Source organism: Crocuta crocuta, unplaced genomic scaffold (genome assembly GCF_008692635.1).
Source record: "Crocuta crocuta isolate KB4526 unplaced genomic scaffold, BGI_CrCroc_1.0 scaffold75, whole genome shotgun sequence".
Classification (NCBI taxonomy): Eukaryota; Metazoa; Chordata; class Mammalia; order Carnivora; family Hyaenidae; genus Crocuta; species Crocuta crocuta.
The window spans coordinates 298368-325593 of NW_027530350.1; the positions used below are offsets into that span (position 1 = coordinate 298368).

The following is a 27226-nucleotide window of genomic DNA, read 5'->3' on the forward strand; positions in this document are numbered from 1 at the left end:
CACTTATGTCAGCATCAGAGGCCCCTGGATATGCAGCTAGAATCTAGGGTCCAACTAAAAATACTTAGCCATCCTAGTTCTTGGGAGCCATGTGAGAGGAATGCGGATTGTTCGATGTGTCTTCTATCATGGAAGTTCCATTTGTATGCCTTTGTTTAGTTCAGCACAGAGTACTTAACAAGATATTACAGAATGGAAACCAAGGCCAGGCATCTCTTAAGTTTATTGGAGAATTCTTAGTTGGGAGAGGAAAGATCACAGACAAACAATTCATAAAAGATAAAAGAACAATTAACTGCAAATTATTACAAAAGTCATTTCTGAAATGTTTATTTTGAGCCACTGCAAAAACAAAATTATAGTGCATCCTGAAGTTTGTAGTTTGATAAATGAACATATTAAATGACTGAAAAGCCAAAAAAGTTACTGTTATACAAGATCTTAATGTAGTAATTCTGCACAAATAAACAGCTACGATTACTCAAAGCTGCTTTCGCTATATATATTAAACAAGAATGTGAATTACTTCAAACACTGCACAAGGAACCGAAGTTAGCAAATCCAGCAATATTAAAACCGGACATTAAATAGTATTCAAACATTAAACAAAAACAAAACAATGAGCTTCTAGAACTACAATCCTACCCATGTGAAAGGAATGTACAGGGATGGTAAAAAAACAAAAAACAACAAAAAAAATCCAATAATAAATAAATAAAGTGACAAGAGTGACCAACACTGCATCTGCGTCTTCAGAGCAGGAACACAGGAAGTGAGTAAATGCGTGCAGGGTCTTTTGCTAAAAATGAGAACAAGAATGCATTTTACTTTTCGCTTTAGTATAATCATGTAATTCCCACTGAAACTACTTGTCTTGTGCTGGTGACAGGTGGGCAGGGTTTTAAATGGAAAGTGTTTTCCCTACACCCTGAGTGTGGATGCATTAATATTTTCTTAAAACTGTGGAAAGTTTCCTTTGAGAAATATAAACTTTAAAGCAATATACTGTTGGGAAAGTGATAGTTAATTGTGAAAGAATACTATTAGCTAAATAATTAACTAAGAAGGCATCTGACTCTGGACTCTGATGATGAGTCAGGGTGAAGGTTTGCATCTGGGAAATGTGCACTGATGTCAAAGCCATGTGAGTAAATGATCTTTCACTTTATACATGGTACATTTAATAAGTAATTAAATTCTCCTGCCAGCAACATAAAACCCTTATTTAAGCAAAATGGAAGTATTATGAATTCAATTAATTCACATCAAGTATCTGAAAGGGTAAGTGGACATTTTTCAAAGCATAAAGATGTTATCACGTGTATTCATTGAGTAAATATTCTCAAAGGTTTTATTACTCCATTAAATTCTATCAACCATCCCAATAGATATTTTAATTTCCTTTTTTGATTTACAAATGAATCATTCATTTTGTATAAATCAGGAAATATTTTCAAAATCAACATTAATAATATCCAAAATATAAATGTAGTTTAAACGTGACCTGGGAAAAGAAGACTATCAAAGAACTGCTACATTTCAGTCTAAAATAATGTTCTAAAAAACACCTTATCAGAAGGCCTCATTCACTTTCTTTCCACAGATCCTTCAAGGGTTCTCAAACTGATAAACAGAGAATTCAACTCAATGAGCATCACAACTTAACAGTTCTGAGTAAGACATGGTAATTTCATACGGGCCAAAATGCACAGAACGGCAAGATCACAATGTTATAATACAAGCAGGTCAAGTAGATCTGTAACAAAATGAGACGGGTGGTCCTCAACAAACAGAGCTGTTCTGAAGACTGAGCAACCAGACAGACGGAACATGTCTTTGGAATAATCACAAAGTGCCTTTAAAGAAAGTGAGTTTAGACTGCACTTGATTAAAAGATACTTCTCTCCCTACAAGGAGTTTTAACTCACGCTTCTTTTCACATCCGCCAATACTTAATATTTTTCTCTATTCCCCTGCGTGAAACTGATACAAGGGCAGAGTCCCACTAGGATTCTTACCATGCATGCTAACTAACAAACTAACACCTGAAGACTGGTCTGTCTTTATGTCCTGGCTAAATCAGGGAACTCTGAATCCAGCCCAGCTCCAGGTAAATGCAGAGAAAACAAGGACAGGAGGAAAGTCTTACTTCAAAATGATTACTACCATAAGAGAAATAAACATAAACACTTTCAAGCACAAGGTTTTACAAAACTAGTATTTTCACTTTAGTTTAAAAGAAAGTCAGAGTTCAATTTTGCTGTTAAATCAAACCTGTACATATATCGAAGTTATTACTAAACACAGCTTGATAGTTACACACTTGTAAAAATTCAACCTAAATGTAATAATCAGTTAATCCGTGTTATCATCAACAACCCAATTTCTAGCATTTATAAACCCAGCCCAGTGCTGCTGAATTTCAAGTTCTGAGAAGCTAAAGACAGAAACAATTCTGGTTATATACATTTCCTGCATTTCTCCACCTTAAAAAACACTTGAAGAAACTTTAGGAAAATTTATTTTTAAGGCTCACTCCATTTCTGTGTCATAAGTTGGGAAACACCAAAGCTTACAATGTAATCTCAAAATATTTAAGTAGCTTTTGGTATTTTTCTTAAAAAGCAAATTTTACTCTCTCATAAAATACATCTCTCTACCATAATTATTAATTCAAATTAATGTAAGTGCCCTTACTCCTTGCCCCCTGGTGGGTGCTCTGTCTTCCACACTTGGTGCAGCTTCCAAAACAGTGAGCAGGAAAAAAAAAATGTAATGGAGCAAAACCAAAGCCCCCAACAAAAGGTGATTTACTCTAGATTACAAAATCCACTGATGGGAGAACCAAAAACTCACACACGCATACCCTCACGTACAAAATCAAGACACAATCTCTATTCAAGTCAACCTGCAGTTTCTAAAGACCAAGTAGTAAAAAATGTAGAGCCCAGAAAAATCATGTCAGTCGACTTTACAAAATAGTGTAGATACTAAATACTATTATATAGGGGACGGATCCTGGGCATCCCTTCTTTTTCTAGAAAAAGCTTATCCTTGCTAAGAAGACAGTTGTTTGTTTTTCAAAAATCCAATAATGAAAATCATTATTGGGCTTCTCTAAATGCATTTCCATATTAACATTAATTTTTAAAATTTTAACATGTTTTGCACCTTTATTTTCATTTATAGGATAAATCAGGGACCCAAAATAGTAAAAAAAAAAAAAAAGAGAGAGAGAGAAAGAAAAGAATTCTTACTGCACAATCTTCATAGACATTTTATTTTAAAGCACCTTTTAATGTCAACAGTGGGTTTCTAACCAAGAAAACAGTAAAATAAAAAAGGGCACAAACCCACTAGGCAAGTCTAAAGTACTCCTCTATGCGTGCGCACGCGCGCGCGCGCACACACACACACACACACACACACACACACTCATGTCCATGCCAGATGGATTGGCAACATTAGCAAATAATGTCATTTGATGAAAGCCTGGGGAAACTATCATTTACAGTATTTAGAGAAACCTAAAATACAGTTTCTAAGAAATTAAATAGTTTGGGGGGGATTCAAAAAGCTACCAATAGCTGAGCTACGAAAATAAAACTGACTTTTAAAAATAAGAAAACAATTCTATCGGGAAAAACAAACCATCAGCCTCAAAGCTATTATGCCAGATTAGTTCCTAACAGGATTGCATTTGTCTGCAACGTCCTCAGCCGCCTGGGTGCGGTTCATAGCAGCACTAACTTGGATGCAGAAAGAATGCTGTCAGTCCGTGTCCCTGAAAACCTCACAGTCAGACCTTCCTTCAAATCAACGTTCTTAGGGTCTTAACACACTACGCACGTGTCTAGAAGAATAAATGAAGATCATATTTGACAGAGATTACAAAAGTAGGAACTATATACAACGTGGGATGACGGAATGCGCTTTTTAAAAAGCTCTACTTCCCTCCCTGTTCACTGTAGCTGTTAACAGTCATTTTATCCTATGCGTCTTTATCTGTTTCTTCCTCTCCCCAAACAGTAAAATGTACCGGCTGCGAGTCTGTTCTATGCATTTTCCAGGAGCCAGTCAAACAGCGACTTGCACCTCTCCTGTCCAGGCGACTTCTCCCGCACGTCGTAGTACTGCAGCACAGCCTGCACGAGGTCCCCCACCTTCCATCCCTTTCCTTGCAGTCGTCTGGAAAGCTAGGAAGAAAAAAAGGCATGTCCAACACTAACCAAAAACAGTTTCCTAACAATGAAGTTTTCATTTTTATTTTTAATATCAGATAACTGTAAGAATCTTGCTGCCTGTGGTAAAATATTATTCCCGTTTTATAATGAAGTCTTCTCCACTAAATTATCACCCCTTTACACAAATTAAACCCTCTTGCTTCCTGCCTTTCACAAACACATCTCCTCTACAGAATGACACTTTGGGACTCTTGGGAGACAGAGCTCCATAAACCTCACCCACCAGGGAGTCTGTGTGGGAGTCTAGTCTCCTCCACTGCTCTACCAAATTCTTGACCTAACTAAATACACCTGCCACACCCTCAGTTAGGAACATAAAATAATAAAGACAATGTCAATCTTCATAGAAGGATGTGGGTTTTTCCTTTCACAGCATGTAGTGTGGCTTTTTTCTGGAATACATACTCTGGCCTCAATGGAAACACGGCTTTCTAAGTTAAGAAATGATAATGTTTCAACAAAAAACAACCAAAGTAAATAAATATTGTGGTAATCATTTCATAATATATGCAAATATCAAATCATTATGTTGTATGCCTGAAACTAATATAATGTTATATTTCAATTACACCTCAATTTTTTTTTTTAATGTTTTATTTATTTCTAGGAGAGAGAGAGAGAGACAGCGTGAACAGGGGAGGGTCAGAGAGAGAGGGAGTCACAGACTGAAACAGGCTCCAGGCTCTGAGCTGGCAGTCAGCACAGAGCCCGACGCGGGGCCCGAACCCACAGACCACGAGATCATGACTTAAGCGAAAGTCGGACGCTTAACTGACTAAGCCACCCAGGCGCCCCTACACCTCAATTTTTTTAAAAAGAAAATACAGGTTTAAATAAACTCTATTGTCCACAGAATCAGAACACATCTTTGCTCATTTTTTTCTATTGAATTCTATAAAAACTAATTTTTTAATATAAATATGCTGAACCTTTTAAAGAAATATCCTTCCAGAGATATAATTCACAGACCATACAATCCATCCACTGAAAGTGTACTAGTCAGTGGTTTTTAGTATACTCACCACGTTGAATGCAACCCTCCCCACAATCAATGTCAGAATATGTTTAACCACACCAAAACAAAAGTTCTACCCATTAGTAAATAAGCCCCATTTTTCCCAAACCTTCAACCGTAGGCAATCACTAATCTGCTTCAGTCTCTATAGATTTGCCCATTCTGGCCATTTCATGTAAACGTAACCATAATATATATTGTCTCTGATGACCAGTTTCTTTCACTTAACAGAACTTCAAGATCCCTTCATGGTGTAGCATATATGTACCATGCTCATGCTCAGTTCTACTGAAGGCCTTCCTTAGCTCTCAGTTTATCTATCCATGACTAAACGACTTGAAAATGTTTGCCTCCCTACAGTCATTTCTAACACTTTTCCTACCCATTCCTTCTCCTTGACAATTCATTTCTTGGGCATCTCTTTCTGTCTTATTTTCTCCTTCTGCTCAAAAACAGTAACCTAAACTAGAAAAATCCAAAAAGTCCACATAAAAACAAATTACAAAATACCAAAAAAATTATTTTTACCAAATACCTTTTTCACATATTTCTTTCAAAAATATCTTTATAAATTCTAAACCAGGAATCAAGAGTAACTGGATTGTTCCTTCTTTGTTATTAAAGATCAATTTATACTGGTGACTCATTGGACTATTCTATACCCTATTAAGAAGATTAAACCAAAATTCTGATAAGAAAAATTCTGGGACAAAAACCTTAAGACTATAAACCAAAAATCTTGACTAACAAGGTGCTTGGCAAACAGTTAAGTAAATTCTCAATAGAAACCTATTAATGCATCAAATCAGAATGTTCTATTATTAGAACCCTATTAAGTACTCAAAGTGGTCCATGGTCTCTTATTAAGATGTTTAAACCTTGACTGACTTTTGAGTATGCTAGTGTCTCCCACTAGTGAGATTGGAGAAACAGGGTAGGAGACACACTAATTACAAGGCACAATTCTGTAGCCATTTGAAACAAATAACTCAGTTTCTTCGTATGAACGCATGTAGATTAACAGCACCTAACTTGGAGTACTTGGGATGTGCCAGACACTAGATTAAGCATTTTTTTTTTACATACTCACAAACCTCTGTAAGGTAAAGTTCATAGTCATTTTCAGTGTGGATATGGACACTGAGACTGGGAAACCTGCCCACGGTTATGGCAGAGCAGATATCTGGGCCCAGCTAGGAGACTCTACCACCTATGCATTTATGCCCTCTGCTGTCAAGGGGCATCTTACTAGACAAACCATGTGACACAGAACAGCACATGAGGTTAAATGTATCCTCACAAAACTCTGATCAGCAGAGTCCTTACTTGTATAAACTCCTTCTTTGCAGAGTCATGAAGATAAAGTTCTGCCACTTCAGCCTCCGAAGCAACGAGCCACTGAAGAATAATCCGTAGCTGGGGGTCTACTGTGCACGGCTCCATGTCGATATTCGTAATGAGCAGAATCTTTCGGTCTTGCTCCAAACCTAATATTTGCATTCAAACAATATAAAGTAAAACTTATCAATTCGACTCTCAATACTCTGGTTTCCAATGGTAGAGAAATATTTTCCATTTCTTAAGATTCCACCGAATGCTAGGAAAAAATCCATCTGTTTTTACCCCTATCATAACATCAACTAAAACATTTATTTGAAAGGGCAAAATAATTCTACAATAAAGGAGTAACACTGATCATCTACTAAGCATAAATATAAAACTATTTTGAGGCACTGAATTCAAATACTTTATAAATGCCATAATTTGTGTCAAAATACAATACACAGGTAAAGAAAGAGAAACAAAACTATGAAACTATAATTACCAACAAAATATAAATGAAACACAAAAATGCAATCTCAAATAACAAATATATTAAATGGGCTTGACGAAAAATTCTTGAGCTGAGAGAAGTAACAGAAGCAGCAAACAGTTGTATCACACATCTTACATCCTAAGTAATGTTCTAAGCTCTTTCAATCTACAAACTCCTGGAATCCTCACACCTACCCTAGAGGTGGCAACTACATGAGGGATGTGAGGCAGAGAGGAATCCAGAGTCCGACAGCAGGGAGGTGGCTGAGCCAGGATGTGAACACAGGCAGTGTGTCTATGCTCTTATTCACTTTATTCTTTAGGCAAAATGGGGGGAAAAATGTCATATGCAGCCACCTATAACCCAAGCGCCAGACCAGGGAATTTTCTGGCACACGCCTTTATAAATAAGATACTGCTCTCAAGTTTCTTTTTTTTTAATCAAAAGTATGTTTTCGTAGGTTTTCAACATAAGAAAGTGATGAATCGCTGCTGATTATAAAACTAATGACCTGTGGACCCATAGCATGTGTTTAACCCTCCTGCGTAAATATGGCTGACCAAAAAGCAAAGCTGAGACAAGGGCCCTCCTACACAAGAGGTGTGCGGTGGGCACACTGTCAGGCATCATGCCAATTTGTACCAGTAGCGGAAATTTCTTGGTGAATGTTCCTGATTCTACTTCAAGGCATTAAGGGGCATTCTAGACGACTACTAATCATCTTTAGGATGTGTTGGTCCCTAATTTTTTCATTTAAAAACCGGATCCTTGTGCTCGCTTCGGCAGCACATATACTAAAAATAAAAACCAGATCCTTGTTATTCTCTTAAGATAAATGTACTGTCTTTTCCCTCCTCTCCTCCCACCGACTCTCAATCAAAAATGGGTCTAGTGCACTATGGTAGCAGGCGTGGTCTCGGGGGCCATTCAGTAAATCCTGCAAAGGTGATGGGCTTGAAAGACTTCTCTGTAATACTGGCTTTCGCAGCTCAGAGCTCCTGGCTCTTTGGAGAGGTTACTAAACACCAGTGAAAAGGAAAGGGACTGATCTACTGCAAACTATAAACAAAAACAAAATGTAGGATTTCCATAATTTTGAATCTTTCTGTAAATCCATCATCTATCTCCTAATTTACTAATTCCTAATGTAACAAATTTGAAAGTTTGCCACAATTTTCTACATGATGAGAGGACTGGGATCTCAAAAGCTGAGTGATGGCATATATCTACATAGAATTCATCTGATTTCTATCTACTCACAAAAGAAACTCTAAAGAGCTTGCTAGTGCCTAAACATTTAGAATTAATTTCATATTTCTATTTACTTATATTTTCTTTTCTCTTATTCACTCCTCAGTAAAGTCAGTTACGTAATGACGAATTCATCAGAATAAAGACTCACCACACGCGCTTATACCATGTATTGCCTTTGGAACAAACTTTGCTCACAGGCATTACTTGGGAAAAAGGACACAATTTTTCTAGACAAGCCAGTACTCTTTAAGTCAACAAAAATAAAGTTAATTATTACCTGTAACTCTAAAACCGGATTTTATCTCAAAAGTTGGTACATGACTTCCCTAAATAAGGAAGGCATAATTGGTGATAAAACAGATTGGAAACTCAGGTGTTATGAAATTATTTCAGTAAATTCATTTGTGAAATTTTCTGTTTGCCTACTTGTAAAGAAAGGATAAAAAAAAGTCACTAGTTCAAAACCAAGTACCTCAAACACTATGAATATTTTTAGGTGTCACTCTATAGAAGAGATTGTTGGCATTTTCATAATTAAAAAAATAAGATTTTTGGAAAATAAGTTAATAGCCATCTAATTACAATGAAAATTCAGCTTCAGCACAGAAAGTTTCTATGTTCACTCAGATATTCTAATATATTCGAATTAAGAATTATAAATGAGGGCCAGAACTCCGTGACCAATGGTATCTAGAATTTACATATTTAGAACTATGTTCATCAAAGGAAGAATTGAGTATTTTCTTAAAATATGTACTTGTGTGAGTTTAGGAACAGAATTGAGGGAGAGAAGAATTTATTTTAAAATCTTTTAATTTTTATTTACTGATTTATGAAAGATCAACATTAAACACTAATTGTAGAAGCTACTAGTTTGGAAGGAAAAAAACTAGGGCATATGCCATAATTAAATAAATTGTATCTTATCATGTAAGGGTTTTATGTTTTTAAGAAGATAATTATACAAAGAGATTATCATAAATTTTCCTCTCAAATAATTAAATAATTATTTTAAAGCATTTCAGTCTTTACACCAATGGGCACTTCATTAGTTTAGCAATCAAATAGTATAAATTGTTCATTCAACAAAGGACCTGTCATTGGATATATTAGCTCAAGAATATCCTGATTTGTAATACCCTGATTTATAATAAAACTGAAGACTGACATAAATGCATAAGTTAAAGACTCTTCTAGAACTTTATATAAAAACATGCAAACACTTTGAAAAACAAATTGTCAATTACCTTCTATATCATCCTCATGATCTTCATCTTTATCATCTGGCCCGTCACTTTTCAAATAAAAGAACAGTTTAAAAAAAGGCTTCAGTTAATATTAGAATTAAAACTAATTCTTAAAACGTGGTAAGGAATGAATGTTACGATGATATATGACACTTATAAAGGGAAGAAATGCCAATAAAAAAGGAAGCTTTGCTTCTCACACCATTTCATGTTAAAATCTGAATTGTAAACGATGCCTAGATAGGTCATCAATAACTAAGAGGTTTTACCTTACCGTGATACAGAACACCAAGTAATTTCATGATAAAATTTAATTTAAAATAATTTAAAGCTGAAATATTCTACTGATTCAGTTTTAGATAACACAGCATTTGCTTGAATCATCACAGAATGCCATGAATAATTATTAATGCTTCTGCTGATGCCATGTACATATTTTTAACACAGTAAAAAACACATTTTTCCTATACTTTTCTTATATATGAAATAAAATTACATACAAAAACAGTAAAACAATAAACCAAAAACCCAGAAATCCTGTAGGAAGCAAGCTCTTTTTAATGAAATAATAGTTGGTAGGATGAAAAAGGGCAAGCAGAGCAACACATGCACAGATGTAACACATTTTGCAATTAGATGTCAGTCATGTCTTAGCATAATTGAATTTTTTCATTAGATGTAAATTATCAAGCAGAATCATGTCCGAATGTAGGAGAAAAGCAGATTGAAACATACCGGCACTGTAACCCACATTCTTTTAAGATTATGACATCATGCATTAGTGTGAAAGACTCGTCAGTTTTTAAGTTTCTGGACTGGACCAACCTTTCTGATGTTGGAAAGGATAAATTGTCCTCATACAAATCTCCTTCTAAACCAAGACTGCTCCAGCTACTGCTGTTACCATTACTGCCAGAAGAAGAAAAGAACAGAGCTGAACCAGAAAATGAAAAGTACAGAAGACCTTGGTTTTCCCTGGAACAGCTTCTGTCAGTGATAACTGGGAGGTCTGGGAGCTGCCCGCCCGGCGGAGTGGGGCATCCTTGGAGGTAGAGACCATCACTGCTACTGGAAAAGGTACTTGACAGCTTCGGACATTTGAAAGTTTTCTTACTTGTACTCAACAGATCAGGAAAATTATTCTAAATCTGTATTTATTTTACACATGAGCATAACAGACTTTTAGGACAGTAAATGAATACATGAAGTAAGTTTCACAATTTAATTAAGGTCTATGACAAATCTTGGGATGTAATTTGTAAAAAGCCAATACCCTTCAGTTTGGGTAACATTTTAAAAGGACCACAGGTCAACATTCTCTCAGCTCTTTAGACAGTGCAAACACTGATGGGCTTGGGAGGGGAGGAAATGACAGGCACAAAAACATGGTCCCAAACAGACCTTCTCTAACTACTTGGAGAAAAGGTGTTTTCTAATCTTAAAATACTCTTATTATGTCAACGGCCTTCATTTCATACATTATGTATCATTCAGTAGGGAGCAAATAATATATACTTTTTTCATAATATTGAATAACCAAGGCTTAGTCAAGCAATACACCTGTCTGGGGGGCCAGTCACTAATGCCACACAGATAACTTCTTGAACTGCCTAACCAGAAGAAGAAAGCAACTAGATTCTCAAACTGTGGCAAAGCAATAAAAAACAAAAAGCAACTGTGTTCAGAAAACTAAGTTTTTCAGATTAAAACCTAAACATGCAATTTAAAATTCTAATCATTAAAATAATTAGTAAGCACGTTAGTTCGCGGTGATAAGCAGCTTATATTTCCCCACATTACGCTAGGTAATTATAAAACATTAATATGTATACAAACCAAAATTTTGGTTCTAAAAAGTGAATTAACACAACATCATCTTCTGTGCATCAATAAATGCTCACAAGGTTATCAAAAAAGGAAAAATTATTTAAAAGTTCTAAAGCGTTTCCAAGCAATTTCAACAATTTTCATATATATCAAACTGTCGCAAGCTATAATGTATTAGAAAATAAAAGTTAAAATTGAGCAGTACCTTTTCAACCTAAGTCCAAAAACATTTGGCTGTATCATAAAACCATGAAAACAGCCAGAGTTTTGCCTATGGAGCCTGTTTTCAAACAAATCAAAAATGGAAAAACATGGAAATACCAAATGAACAGATAGCTGTGAGCCAAAGAGAAAGAAAAAATTGATGATCTCAAATACTATATTTACCTCTACCAATAGAATGATTTCTTCTAAACAAAGAAAAATATTATAAAATTAAAATTCTTACTCATACCCTGACAATAATGATTCCTCCTTTTAATTAATAATAAAAACCCATCCCCTAGATTTTAAGTGAACATGAAAAGAAGTAACAGCTAAAGAGTTGTAAGGACCAAAAATTCAAACTTCATCTATTTAACCTCATTCTTCCACCTCTGCTGCCCCTCAAAATGGGTCAGATTTAAAGTCAGTTATTTATAAAATGCCATTTCTAACAAGGGTGACCGCAGAATTTTTTGTCTAACCAGGACACTTCTGGAAATGAAAGGAGTCACCATTAATAACTATACCAGAAGTAAACCAGGACTGTCCTGAGCAATGATCATCCTACATTTGTCCAACATAAAGCAACTTAATTTCTCCACTTGAGTCTTCATATTTCATTCTTAAACACTGTCCTGTTTCCATCATTTTCTTTTATATCTTTTCCTATTTCCTATCTATTCCTATTTATGTATTTTCCTTTTATATCTTTTCATATTTCCTATGTCTAGAACGGGCATACCTCCAACCAGTGGGAGTCTATGGCTAAAATTCTTTACTGTGGTTTTCAGCCACATGAAGACTACTATCGGTTTTGATATAGCTCATAAATATTATCTCAAAAATTCTGCAAGCCCGGCCCCACCTCTTACCTAATCTACTACGTGACTTCTAAGATATTCACAGACTGCCTGAAATATTTAAAAGAGACGCATGTACACAGACCAGGTCTTTTTCTGATCAAAAACTATACATTCCTCATAAGGACTTGTGAAACTCTGAAATTATTATTTCTTTTTTAATTGTTGCCCTCTACTAAACTTTCTATTTAGAGGGAAAGCACGTGGAGTGTCCAAACTGGAGTCTTTCATCTCCTATCTGATCTCTGCACCAGAAAGTAACAGTTTCTACAGCAGATGTCCTCAAAGACAAAACATGTGCAGCATGTATTTTAAGCGTAGTCTCTGAACCACCTGCATGAAAGCCTCTGAGGTGCTTACCAAGCATGCAGATTCCTGGGACCTCCAATGACCTAATGAATCTTAATCTCTGGGAGGTGAGGCCCTGGAAACTGTATGTTGAACATGCACTCTACCAACCCTGGACGGGCACTAATTTTTCTTGTGCTTGAACCTAAATAACCACACAGCATAACAGTTATTAAGACTGTGCTCAATTAAAACTACAGGTGTGCTTCTGACAGAATGCTATCAAGCCAAGTTTTTCCCATCTGGAATTCAAACAGGTAATATCTGAACCAAATGCATTTGCTCATGTTAAACATAATTATTTTAGTCTCAGCCTGGTCTTTTTGCAACTTGGTTCTGTTAATGGGATTATCTTTTAATTTTTGTTTTAAGTTATTCACAAATAAGGAGCACAGCAGTCCCTTCTTACCTGTGGAGGATGCATTCCAAGACCCCCAGTGGGTGCATGAAACCACAGATAGTACTGAACCCCATATATAATAGGGGTTTTTTCTTTACATATATACCTACGATGAAGTTTAATTTATAAATTAGGCACAGTAAGAGATTAACAACAAAAACTAAGGATAAAGTAGAATAGTTATACTATATTATAATGAAAGTTATGTGAATGTGGTCTCTCTCTCAAAATATCTTACTGTATGTACTCACTATTCTTGTGACGACGTGAGAAGATAAAATGCCTACGTGTTGAGATGAAGTGCAGTGAATGACACAGGCGCAGTGACATAACGTTACATAGGCTACAATGACCTTCTGACAACACGTCAGGAGGAGGGCCATCTGCTTCTGGACCTTGACTGACTGCAGGTAACTGAAACCACAGAAAAGCTAAACCACAAGTGGGGAAGGACTACTTATTCTCTAGCACTAATAAATGCTGAAGAGGACAGAACCAAGGACAGAGCCATCAAATCAGACAACATTCTGCACAGAGCTGTCCTACTGGCTATAGGTCCCTTAATGCCATGGGCCACTAACCCTCGTTCTCTCATTTTAACCCCAGGATTTCCAAAGCAACAGCATCAACCCTCACAGAAATTCTAGAAACCTGTGTTTCTCCAAGATGAGAGAAGAATTTAAGTGTTAACTTCCTATACCAGGTTAGGCTTATGAAAGGGGCCACATGATGTCTGTGAAATTACCCCTACGTCCCACTATCACTTTTAAAGACTGCCTTTTGGGAACTTGATTTTAAAATGTATTGGTGGCTTATATAGCATTTTAAGAAACTATGACAGGACAGATGTTTTATAAAAATATTAATACTTACAGGTTAATCCAAGCATCAAACAAAATGCTCTGAGATGATGTTTTCCAACAGGTGAAAAACCATTTCCTTTCCTCCCTCCCCTCCTCCCATGGTCTTCTTGCCTCCCCCTCCTGCTAAGTCACTTCCAAGGCTCTGTTCAGCTGAAGCCTCACGGGGTCCCTTCCACAGCCTGAAACTAAGAACCCTTTCCTCTCCCTAGACTCAGTTGTGGAGGACACTTGTTATTTCCAATTATCAACTAATGTGGGTTAAGAATTTATGGCATTTTATATTTTAGTCAGGAATGCCTTTATAGAGTTAAGAATATAAGTAACGGTTGCCTGGGGGGCTCAGTGAGTTAAGTGTCAGACTTCGGCTCAGGTCATGATCTCACAGTTCGTGGGATCGGGCTCCGGGTCGGGCTCTGTGCTGACAGCTAGCTCAGAGCCTGGAGCCTGTCTTCGGATTCTGTACCTCCCTCTGTCTCTGACCCTCCCCTGTTCACGCTGTCTCTCTCTCTCTCTCTCTCTCTCTCTCTCTCATAAAATAAAAAACATTAAAGAAAAAAAAAGAATATAAGAAACAAATGTACTGCAATTAATATAATATTCCAAAGATTGTTATTATGAATAATATTAAGAAAAATTATATATGAGGTTAAGTGCCTTCTGCTGTACAAAACCATATTTTTATGATGAGTTTATGTATTTTGAGTCATTCACATATAAATGCTCCAGGTCATTTTGTTCCTGAATAGCAGGCTAAGTGAGAACTCCTTCTCCCCAAAAGATATTACTTTACCTAATAATAAGGAAATTACAGGGCCATTTTGATACCTCTTACAGACAACTATCCTTTACCCCAGACTAGAAAGAAAAAAAAAAAAGACTCTTTTTAAAGGTAAGAAATACGTTTTTTCCAACAAACCTTCACAAAAGTCCAGGAAAATCCTAAGGGTATAAAATCAAATGTAGGCAATATTTTTCATATCAACTACTGGTGTACCCAAAGACAATTAGCTTGGCTTATTACTGTATAAATAAATGTGCAAAACCATTAGAACCATATTATGGATAATAAAATACATTTTGAAAACAACAGCAGAATTTTCAAATTCATCATTCTTAAGTACCCAGTGTAAAGCTACTTCTGAGGTCTGAGGATCCCATGTACAATTTCAGTTACCTTTCGCTTAGGTGATGAAAACTGCTGCTCTCATCCTGGTGTTCGTCTTCAAAACTTAAATTGGACCAGCTGCCAGTGCTGTCATCACCTATACTGAGGTTCAGCTGCTGGCTGCCAAGTGACTCAGTTGACTGAACGTCTTCTACTTCTTTTGGACTAGAAGGAAGGGAAAGAGGAAGGAAAAAAAAAATCAATCCGAAAGCATCAGATTCTGAATTCTAAGACTACCAATTTGACAATAAGAAGTACAAAAACAAGAAACGATATTCAGAGCCACACCAGTGGCCCACCCAACACTTTGTATCTGCTAATGAAGAGACCCTGCAAGAGTGCACCTAATTTCAAAGTGAACTGAGCTGTATCTGTTACGGATCCATCCCAAGCGCTGCATTTATCTAAACTCTCTTTAAAGCAGTTTCTATTTTCACTGGGACCACCACAGAGGAGCATAAGTTCCTAAGTTTATCACCTGCTTTTAAGGCTGTCCCTTTATTTGTGGTGAGAGGAAGCTCTTTCTGGCTTTAAGAACAAAAAAGTCGTTTGAGGAATTCAACTACCATCAATCAAGCCTATGGTCAAACTAGCCAAATCTCTTTAAAATTCTGAGCATGGATCATAACCCTTCTCATTATTTTTTTCAATGAAGAAGAGACATTTAGATTTTTATTCCGTCTTCACAAGAAAGGCCCTTCACTGTTCAATTACTCTAACTGCCCACTCTATATTTTGTTCTCAACGTAACAGTTTAAAAATTGCATTTCTAAAGATGAAGAGGAAAAATGTTAGTCTTTTGATCAAAACCTTCGAGTGGCTTCTCACCAATCAGAGCCCAAATCCTTATACTCACTGGAATGATTCCCTCTCGTAACCTCCATTTTCTTTCACATATTACTCTCCCCAGCTCAACCATGTCAGCCACGCCAGCCTCTGAGCTATTTCCCCAACATACACAATCCTACCCCTTTGCCTGGCACCCTCTGTCCCAATTCCCACATGACTTCTCTCTTCACCTTGGGTTCTTCGCTCAAATGTTACTTTGTCAGTGCTGCTTCCCTGGTTACCTATTCAAAACTGCCAGCCATCCCCACTTGCTGCCACTGACCACCACCATCCCCACCTCACCTCTACCCCCACGTCTCTTCTTTTAGTTTTCCCCCAAAGTACTTATCATTCTGTGACATACTTTGTATTTTACTTCTTTGTCTTATTCCACTGTAACCTAAGCTCCAAAGAACACACATTTTTTTTTTTTTTACTGTTTTACTTATTTCTGTGTTCCCAGTGCCTAGGATAAACCATGAACTGCCCACCCCATTTGGGGCTATCCTCACTTTATATTTAAGATACAGCAACCAGAATTATACTAGATAGGCACATTACAGTTTTGAGCCATAACAGAGCACTCCTTTGCTCTCTTTTCTTTTTAACACTCTTCTGGAATGTGCCACAACCTTAATGGTTTTTTGGCTGAAATGACCCACTAGATGAGGTCCAGAGAAGAGTTTTAATGACTGCTCAGTTATTCTGGCTCATAAATAATAGCTCAGATTAGAGTTTAGATGTTTGCTCTTCTAAAAATGCACTACCATATAATTCCCCATTTGATACTCATATGCCAACCACTCTTCTGTACATTACAGCTCTGTGAAATATTTATGGTTATTTTCATGAATCAAACATTTGCAAGAAAGGAGACAATAGTGAAAGAATCCAGATGATACTTTTAAAAATAAGCCATCTGAATGAATCCCTCTTAAAGCTTCAAAGGCAAACCATTTTAACATCAGAAACAGAAACTGGGAAACAGTACACTATACACACTAGAGTCAACTTTTAAATCAGCACTTACAGAACCCAAGCACAGTTATTAAGAAAAGAAGACAAAAGGAAAAAGAAATACAAAATAATATTCCACTGGCCTTGATAAAAAGTTGGAATAGGACAGCACTAGCTTCTATGAACAAGTCCAAGGGCCGACCTACATACCCAAGGAAGTAAGAAGGAAAGTGAAAATACTGAGCTATCAATAGCAAAGGCATTTGCCAGGCCCTGGGAGGGGTGTCTTACAGACTCTAATCTAGAGGTGAGTCTCTTTTCCTCCCACAGGCCTGGAGAGGGACACAGGGAGAAACATTTAAAATAGCCTGAGGTTAATTTTATTAAGGAATTATATAAGGAAGGTTGCTTCAGTGGCAGAAAAGCCTCGTTTACTACAACTTATTTATCCATATATTTATTAACCACTTATTATTATGTCTGTCACCATATTAAGAACTGATAGGTAATCGTGAACAAAGAATGCAGACCTAGGACAAAGGTTTGCAAATTTTTACTGTAAAGGGCCAAAGAGCAAACACTTATGCACTGTTGGCCACAGATCTCTATACCAACTACTCAAATTGGCCACTAAAGCATAAAAGCAGCCACAGACAATGCATAAATGAATGAGCACAGCTGTGTTCCAATATAACTTTACTTTTGAACATAAAATTTGAATTTCATATAATTTTCATATGTCACAAAATAGTATTCTTTTGATTTATCAACCACTGAGGAAATGTAAAAACCATTCTTAGCTCACAGATGATTAAAAATAAAAAAACAAACAGTGGCTAGAATTGGCCTTGGGTTGTAGTGTGCCAGCTCCTGCTCTAGGAGAAAGGAGGCTGCTGGGAGAGACGCCCAGGGACCTCTCACGAGGATGCTGGGGAACAACTGGAGGCCAGGGTCCTGGACAACCTGCATCTGCCTAGTTTAAGATGGCTAAGAAGAGAGACAGACATTGCCACAGCTTTGACAAAACTTGCTAAAAAAATCTGAGAAAATCCTGGGACTCCATTAAATTCCACCCCAACCCTAGGAACTTTTTCTTTTCAGTGGGACTGACAAAATCCTACCAACTAATAACAAAGTTGATCCTGATACTTTTCTGGGAGACAAAAAAGGTTAAAAGTGTTAAATCTGAACGAAGGTGTTAGAATCTCTGAGCACAAGACACAGCTACTGAAGAACAGGACTCTGTGAGACTCTCAGAAACAACATCCCCTTAAATAGGGGCCTATCAAGAGAAGTAAGGGGCGCCTGGGTGGCTCAGTGGGTTAAGCGTTGACTTCAGCTCAGGTCATGATCTCTCAGTTCATGGGTTCGAGCCCCATGTCAGGCTCTGTACTGACAGCAGACAGTCTGCTTGGGCTTCTTTCACTTTCATAGCCCCTCCCTAACTTGCACTTTCTTTCAAAATAAATAAATAAACTTAAAAAAAAAAAGAGACAGAGAGAAAGTGGGGCACCCGGATGGCTTGACTTTGGCTTAGGTCATGATTTCTGTTGGTGGGTTTGAGCGCCACGTTGGGCTCTGTACTGAAGGCTCAGAGCATGGAGCCTGCTTCAGATTCTGTCTCCCTCCCTCCCTCCCTCCCTCTTCTCCCTCTCTCTCTTCCCCTGCTCACTGTTTCTCCCTCCCTCAAAAATAAATAAAATAAACATTTAAAAAAATCTTAAAAAAAAGTGATGGCAGCAGTGGAAATCTTCAGAGAATTTTTAAAGCTTTCTTTCTCACAGCAATTGGTTAAATTATGCTCTTTATAAGAAAACGTATCTTTGTGAAGAGAAAAAACTAAAACACTATAAAAAAAATCTAATCTCAGAGTAGTTGATTACCATGGTAATATTCTACATTTGTTGTATAAAACCCTCCGGCTGTTCCTTCAATCCAACTTTACCTACTTCATAGCTCTGTGAACAGGCAAGGTGACCATCCTTGCTAAGCCTCCTTTTCTAGTTCGGGAGATGGTTAACACCTCCCCTCAGAGGGCTGCTGGGGAATGAGACAACACATACGGGGAGTAATGTACAGGATATGAAACAAATCACAAATGTAGTATAGAAAATTTATTGTTAACTTTGGGGTTAAAAATAATTGTACCTTTCTCAATAGGATCTAAGACTCCTATGATGGAGTTTAGCTTTTCATTTTATCGAAAAGAGCCAAAAGAAATCTGAGACTCACCTGCTAACAGCACGTCCGACATTGGTCATCACCGACGTCATTATTTCCGTGGTAAGGCTTTCAGCAAAGCTAATGCCATCCTGTCCGATCCCGCTATCAGCCGCCAAACTGGTACTGCTCAGTTCTCTCTCTGCTTTTTCAATAGCTTCAGCAACTATCTTCTCAGCAAGCACTGTCTTCTTATCGAGACCAACATGAATTTGTGGGACATCAAGATGAAAAATTCTAGATTCCTGATAGATGTTGCTAAGTTTTGATTTAGAAGCTGGCTGACTAGTAGCAAGTGGATCGGGTCTGGAAACATGTTGAGATGAATTTCCAGTGCAATTGTGCAGTTCTTTACGGTCACAATGTCTACAGGCTTGACTTATAAGAGGTGACAACTTTTCTGCATACGTGACCCTATCAGCTGCTTTTGTGGACTCAGACACATGGAAAACTGCAGATCCTAAACTGAGCTCTATAGTATCATCCACTACTTTTTTAGCATACTGTTCTATAGCTTGAACCACACTCTCTCCATAACCAAACCCATTTAAGCTGCCCATGCTGTGGTAAAATCTGTGATTTTGCAAGGAAGGCTGAAGAGTCTGAGGAAATTCTGGCTCAGTGTGCAACTTGGTATCTTCATCGTGTCCAGACTTTTCATAAAGGCAAGAATCTGTTAAGGATTTTGGCAAGCCAACTGTAGACGCGGTCAGCTCTTTTTTAACATCTCTTGTTATGCTGTGAGCAAGAGAGGCTGAAAAACTATACAGTTCAGAGCACTCATTTTTATATGTATCCGGCGTCCATTCACAAGTTTGATTTTTACAAAGGTAACCCCCACTTTTGTTACTTTGTCGTTCATTATCTACTTCTTGGTGGTGCTCTTTATTTAAGAATATTAAGAGTTCGTTCTTGGCTGTCACCTGTGAGCTCTGCACAGGGAATATTTTGGAGCTCCACTTCCTTTTGGCTGTCTTCGCTGCTGCTTGTAATCCTGACTTAACAGATCGATAGGCAAGTCTATTGGCATACTGGTCCATTATTAACTCACTATTACCACCTTCCTGTTTGAGCACTTGGATAATGTGACCTGCATATTCGTCTGTCACGCTTTCACAGCTGGGATACTTGTATGTCAGACCAGACACGCAAAAACTTGGTGGTAATGAAAGAATGGACGGATCTACTCCTTTGGGGTTTGCTAGAGCCTCGGTATCCAACTTCTCTTCTGATCTATCACCTTGGCCACCGTCAATGTAACAACTATTCCTCCTTTGCCTGAAAAGCATACAGCCTCTAACTTTTGCTATTTTCTCAGCTTCCGTAATGACTTCTGCTGCCATGTCACCTGCAAAATTGCGTAACATTTGTAAATTTTCTTCTGAGTGATTTAAAGCAGTAGGTGACATACTTCTTTGATTCTGCACATTTAAGGAAGGGCTTTTAACCTTGGGTTCTTGAGTGACTTTATTATCTAAATGGGAAGCTGCCATTTCTGTGGCCAGAGAAATGATGTGGGTGGCTAACGATTCTGCAAACTGAACTTTCTTCCCTGAGTGCTCTGACTTCACATCCACTTCTGGATGTTCTTCATCTTCACTGCTTTCAACTTCTTCTGAAAGAGATCGCATGAGTTTCAACATGAACTCTTCTTTCTCTATAGTGTTTTGTTCGTTTTCAGACAAACTACCAACAGAGGAGTTGTGAGGTGTAGAGGGTGGTGTAGCTGGTGCAAATTCTTTAGCTAATTCCCCCTTGAGTTTTTTGGTTAACTTCCTGATATCCCATTCAGAACCAGCCTGGGATGGTACGAGAGGAGTGGATGGAGGAGTATCAGGTATCACATTTCCATCTCTAATTTTCTGTTTATCTTCCACGTGTAAACTGTCCACACAAGTAAGCATGGTAGAGGAGAAAGTATGTGAATGAGGAAAAGGGTGGTCTTGCCCAAAACACAAGGGCTCAAGTGCTGCATTATTCAAATTATGCTTCTTCACAGATTTGTCTTTAGCAACTTCCTTCAAATCAGGTTTCTGACCCCCAATTGTTGGACAAGGTTGCAGGGTCTCGAAAGAAAATCCATGAGCTATAGAAGCTTTACATTCTGGAACACAGTCCTTTCCTACTGAAAGTGAACAGTGTGGTAAGTGACCTTGAGCATCAAGAAATTTGGGGAATTTTTCCAAGGTCAACTGTGACTCTTCTCCCGGAACAGGCAAGTCTTCCTTGAGTTCAGCATTTTTATCTACATTTGGGATCGCTGATTTGCTTTTATCGATGGAATGTTTAATAATAGACTTAGATAATCGATCAGCAAACATGTCCTTATTGCTAGCTTCGCCCTGTTGCACTGTTGCTTGATCAGAGTAGAAAGGAAGGGTTTTTCCCTTTACTGTTTTAATTACACCATCTGTTTGTTCATCAACTGTTTTTGTACCTTTGAATGATGTCATGGACTCTAAAGTCTCATTTACAATCGTATGCACCACTGCTGCAGAAAAGTTGCTAATAATCACAGGATCACTTGTTAATTTTGAAGAGCTGTGCACTTCAGTGTCATCATTAGTTGGTTTCAAATCATTCTGGTTACCTGGACTGTGCTCTGAAGGTAAACAAATATTTCTGAGACACGCTACTTCCTCTTCTTTGTTTTTTGTGGTAACATGCGTCTGGGTAGACTCGCCATTCAAATTACTATCATCAGATGACCGACGAGACTTTGACTGATAGATATTAGATGAAATATGATATGGGAGCAGGGCACTTCCTGCCAAGGGCACTGGTATGGAAGTAACAATTCCCGAAGTACAAAACAAGGCCTGCTGTACTGTGAATTCCTTTTTATGTTCCTGCATGGCTTTTGTCGCCGTAAGGGTCTGGTTGTTAAAAGCAGGGGAAAACATGGAGGTCTGTGTCAGAGGTGTTAAATTTCCTGCGCTCGCGTCCTTTATGTTATCTGTGGAAACACTAACTGCTGCCTTGGTTGCAAAGGTCACACCGGCTTGTGAAAGTTCGATGAACGCTTCCTGTATTACAGACTCAGACAAGTCTTTTGCGTAGGACTTCACTGCTTTGTCTTCATAGTCAAATGGCCAACACTGTGGGGATGAGGGTGTTGGAGGACAGGAAAACTGACACACTTCCATGATGCCTTCAAAAACTAGCTCTTCGGCTAGATCCGCAGCAAACCGAGCGACTGTGTTCGTGAATATCTGCTTTTTTACATACTGTAAATCCTTTAAAGCATTTGATAAAGCTTCACTCACCAAAAAATTAGCCAGACCACTAATGGCACGTTCTCTCAGTGAAAACGCACACTGCCTTCTCAGTTCGTTAAATGCCATCTGAAAAACAGAGGATGTCAATTTGATGGCCAGGTGGCACAACGCATTGGTACATGAAGAGACTCCTTTCTGTAGGTCTTTAAATGCACTGCCAAAACTTTTTTCCACAAGGTCTGAAGCAAATTTCTGAATACTATCTTTAATCATCAAGGATTTATTTTTAGATTTACTTGTTTCATCAAGGCTTCCACTGTTAAGAGCTATGGTTTTATTTCCTCCCTTCTTAACGCTATCAATGTTTGATGTTGCATTAGTACTCGGGGTATGAAGAACTGAGCCCAGAACCTCACATGAAATGCTATTTGCGTAATCCTCATAGGTGTAGTAAACAGAATCATGATTTTCATGAATCCTATCTCCACCAATATCTGTTTGGCAAAAAAATTCAGCAGGAGCGCAGCTTCCAAGAGGACTAAAGGCAGAGGATCGAACAGGGCTAAACAGACCACTGTCTTCCCCTGATGCCTTCGCTGGGCGAGGTGAATCTGGGGCGTCACACAGGTTACCATACGGGGACTCTGGTTTACGAGGAGTTGGCTTTCTAACATTAGCTGGGAGAGCTGGACGCTCAAACTTGAATTTTTGAGGATTCATAGTAGTAGTTACAGAACAAGATTTTTCATGTTTGTGTCCTTTCTTTAGCGACGGCTTCCCTACCACAGGATCTTTTAGAAATGGACAAGAAGTCTCTAAAGTTTGTTCTAGCTCATCAAACTGATCAAAACTATCAAAAAATTCACTTACTTCTGAGTCTGAATCCTCTATATCATCTTTCATCACAGGAATTTTAGGTAACTCAAGTTTTGCTTTTAGGCTTTTTTGATATCCTTCTTCATCCAAGAAAATAACAGGACTTGGACTTGAGCATTCGGATTCAGAGGAATAGGCAGGAGAAGAAGAAAAAAACGGTTTCTGTGTATCACTACCTTTATCTGAAGCATTAGATGATCTATAGAAACTCTTTTGGATCCAAGGCTCAGAAATTAATGTTGTGACTGAAGTTTTCACAGAAGGTAGTTCTTTATGTCCCAGCATATTCATTAAGGAAGTTGAAGGTTTAGTCAATGACGTCTGCCTCCCAGAGCTAACCGGAATCCTGAAATCATGGGCTTCTGATTGGTGACCAGAAGTCTGAGAAGCAGCATCACACTGGCTCTTTAGTGCGGCAACATTTATTCCTACAGGAAAAGAATAAAGTGATCAAGTTATTCTTGAACAGAATCTTTTAAAAATTAATTCACATCAATGGGAATAAGTAGACTTTAAGCATGAAATATTTATTTGTAACATAAATGACTTCTGCACTCTGTGGTTTACCAGAATCATCCTAAATGAATTTGAGAGCAAGTATACCTTTTACTAAAATAATTTCATTTTACCTCACACATGGGAATACCTGGATCTACAAAATGCTTAGCCTCTTACTGTCTGTGTTAGAACACAAAAGTCGTCTCTCTGCCAGCTAACCCTCCTCAAATCTGAACCCGGGCATGGTCCAAACACTTAATGTAATGAAGTAAACAGTGCTTGAACAGTACTACCAAAATAAGAACAGAAGCAGCAAAACAAAAAACCAGAGAACAATGAACTTTAAAATCATAAGAAAAATGCCTTGCACAATCAAAAAAACAAAAGGGTAGAATGTTTAAATTGCACCAAATTTCAAAATAAATTTCAATGGAACAAGTCAAATGAAACTGAACATTTTAAAACTGAATGTTTTAAAATTTAAAATTTCCTATTTCAAGAGAAAGGCTAGTAAAGAACAAACCATCATTAAACGGCTTTAAAGGCTCTTCTTCCTCTAAGTGCTCAAAAGCAGTGACAAAGTCATCTTCTATGGAAGACACGGACTGGTTGGTGTCATCATCATCTTCTTGAGCAGTTTCAAGCTGGCACTTCTGATGCAAGTACGCGTCCAGGGTATATCTTATACCAGTAGCGTATTTACTTAGCAGGCTAAAGATAAAATCAATTCTGAGTCTTGGTAACGTAGGCGATACTCTCATGACACAGAGCATTCCAGAATGATGGCTCTTGGGGAAGATGAAAGATGAAAAACAAGTTTAATTTCAAAATGTATTATCCATTCAAAGCATATTATTTGAAAAGTGAAGCCTAGAAACAACATCATCTCAGGGAAAAAAAGAAATGTGCGAATCCTGAAAGGCTCCCTGACTGTTCAATTTTCTTCATCATTCTTTCTCTGCAACATTTCTCACTTCCCAATCTCTTTTTCTCCCAGTCTTTCTCTCATCCGGCATTCAAATCCACCTCTTCTACCTCCTTAAATGTTACAGAACTTACTACCTTTGCCCTTGGCAATTAAGTTTTCCTATAGGACTGTACAGCCCTGGGGGTTCCCTTGTTCATTAACCCAGCTCACCAACTATACGCTGTAAACTGCCTGAGGGCAGGAACCAAGTTCTATTCTATTTTTGTATCCCATTTTCCAGTAGCTTCCAGCTTGGTACCACCTCCTCTCCTATTATAAAGAATCTTCCCTTCCTTTTACCTAAATATCCCTTGTATTACAATTTACCCTAATGTTTGCAGCTTTGATCAGGAATAGAAGTCATCAGATTTTTTCCATAATTATTGTCTTAACACAAATATTGACAAATGACTAATTGAAAAAGGTGGAGACTAAATAGCTAATCATCTCTTGTAATCCTTGCAAATAAAACAAAGTAAACATAAATGAAGACTATAATTAAGGAAAATGTGGCAAGCAGTTCTACTGTTAATCTGTAGACCCCAAAATGAACACAGTATTCTTTTATACTTGGAATAAGTAACCCAAATTGTAAACCTACTAATTCAATTTTTAGAAAGTGAAAAATGCAAAGCATTTTCTTTGATGTATTATCAACAAAATAATACTCAGTATAGAACTGAAAGCTGAAGGTTATAAAACTATCTGTCTGAAATGGTGATATTTTATTTACAAATAAAGAACATGTCTTCCAATGTCCACTTTACACTGAATTTTTTTAACCTGAAAACAAGTTACAGTATATTCTCTAAAACACAGTATTTATATAAATTTGGAACTGGTCATAAAGGGGGGGAAAGGTAGAAGAAATTCAAGAAATCCAGAAATGTATTTTGTAAAAAAAAAATTAATATGTATTTGCATTATCATTTAGGGAACTTCACGCATGAAAAAACTAATTTAAATCTATGGCCAAAATTATTTGATCCCCTTCAGTAATTTCAAAGCTTCATGAGTTATGTTTCTTATAAATCATATTTCCTTGAGATAGCATTAAAAAAAAAAAAACTCCAAGCATTTAAAAGTTTAACACTGTCCATCAAACATCATTATAAAATTTGCCCTGAAAAACTCACTAGAAATGATACATAAAAGTTACCTGATTTAGAGGACCATTGTTTCTATCTGCTGATTTATTTATATCCTTCATACAAATAATTTCATTTTCGTTTAGACTGCAGAAGTGCAGTGAATTCAGAAGATCTGGAAGTTCCAAAGAAACTGCAGCTAAATCCTAATTTAAAACAATAATACAATAAATAACACTTTAAAAACAATTTTCTTAAAGTTTACTTACTTATTTTGAGGGATAGGAGAGGGAGGGGCAGGGAGGGGGGGCATGAAGAAGGGGCAGAGACGGGGGAGAGAGAATCCCAAGCAGGCTTCATAACCATTAGCACAGAGCCTGACACCGGTCTCAAACTCACGAACCGTGAGATCATGACCAGAGCCTAAGCCAGATGCTTAACCAACTGAGCCACCCATGTGCCCCATAATACTTTTGTTAAGATTCCTGTAATGAGGGCTTTGTCTGAAAATCATAAGGTCCACTGGTGAATATAATTTCCAGTTCAAAATAGTTAACATAGGTAGTTTATCATAAACAATTTTTTAACTTAAAAATAAAATGTACTAAAATATTTTAATACTTGCTATTTCTATAGCCTTTTTAAGTACTGATATCAAGCTATAAAGCATTTTTCATGGTACTTCCTGCATCCATGACAGTTAGGCTTTTAATAGTTTTTAGCTGCAAATGTCAACCTGCAATCTTCAGGTTAACCATGGAATTTTCCTACATATAGGGATTCCTCCCAATACAATGTACTTCTTGGAGCTTTATACTTGTAAAATACAAATCTATTTTTCTTCCTTTCCTCTCCAACGTATTCTATTAGACTTAACTGAAAATTGTATAAAGATACAAAGAAAATAGATTTTTATTATTTTACTTGTTTGTCCTTTTTATGTAAATATTTTACCCAGTGAAAGAATTATTAATTAATGTCTTTGACCCCTCAAAGAATACTTTTCTTTATGAACATGGCTTTATCAGTAACTCTTAAGGAGGAAGTAGAGTAAGAGAGAAATACTTTAGAACACTTCTCTTTTCAAAGCCCTATGTTCTCAGGAATATATCCTCTCTTGTGCTTTCTGTCTAAACTAGTTCTATCAGGGGCACCTGGGTGGCTCAGTCAGTTAAGTGTCCAACTCTTGATTTCAGCTCAGATCATGATCTCACAGTTGGTGAGTTTGAGCCCTCCATCAGGGCTGACAGTGTGGAGCCTGCTAGGGATTCTCTCTCTCTTCCCGTCCCCCACACATGTGCGCGCTCTCTCTCTCTCTCTCAAAATAAATA

The 27226-nt window shown here is 37.4% G+C and overlaps 1 protein-coding gene across 2 annotated transcripts in view; it reads right to left on the reverse strand.

Annotated features, from left to right (window-relative positions):
• Nucleotides 1-204: 204 nt before the first annotated feature.
• The window catches only part of AKAP11 (A-kinase anchoring protein 11), a 49028-nt gene continuing 22006 nt past the window's right edge, over nt 205-27226 (reverse strand). The window contains exons 6-13 of one of the 2 annotated variants that reach the window (XM_077765663.1): nt 25967-26101; nt 24364-24628; nt 19261-23770; nt 15253-15408; nt 10402-10485; nt 9577-9623; nt 6586-6746; nt 205-4196 (exon numbers count right to left, since the gene is read on the reverse strand). In XM_077765663.1, the coding sequence (XP_077621789.1) occupies nt 4056-4196; nt 6586-6746; nt 9577-9623; nt 10402-10485; nt 15253-15408; nt 19261-23770; nt 24364-24628; nt 25967-26101 (5499 nt within the window). In that variant the 3' untranslated portion in view covers nt 205-4055. The remainder of the gene's footprint in view (nt 4197-6585; nt 6747-9576; nt 9624-10401; nt 10486-15252; nt 15409-19260; nt 23771-24363; nt 24629-25966; nt 26102-27226) is intronic. The other variant, XM_077765664.1, reaches the window with a different exon arrangement.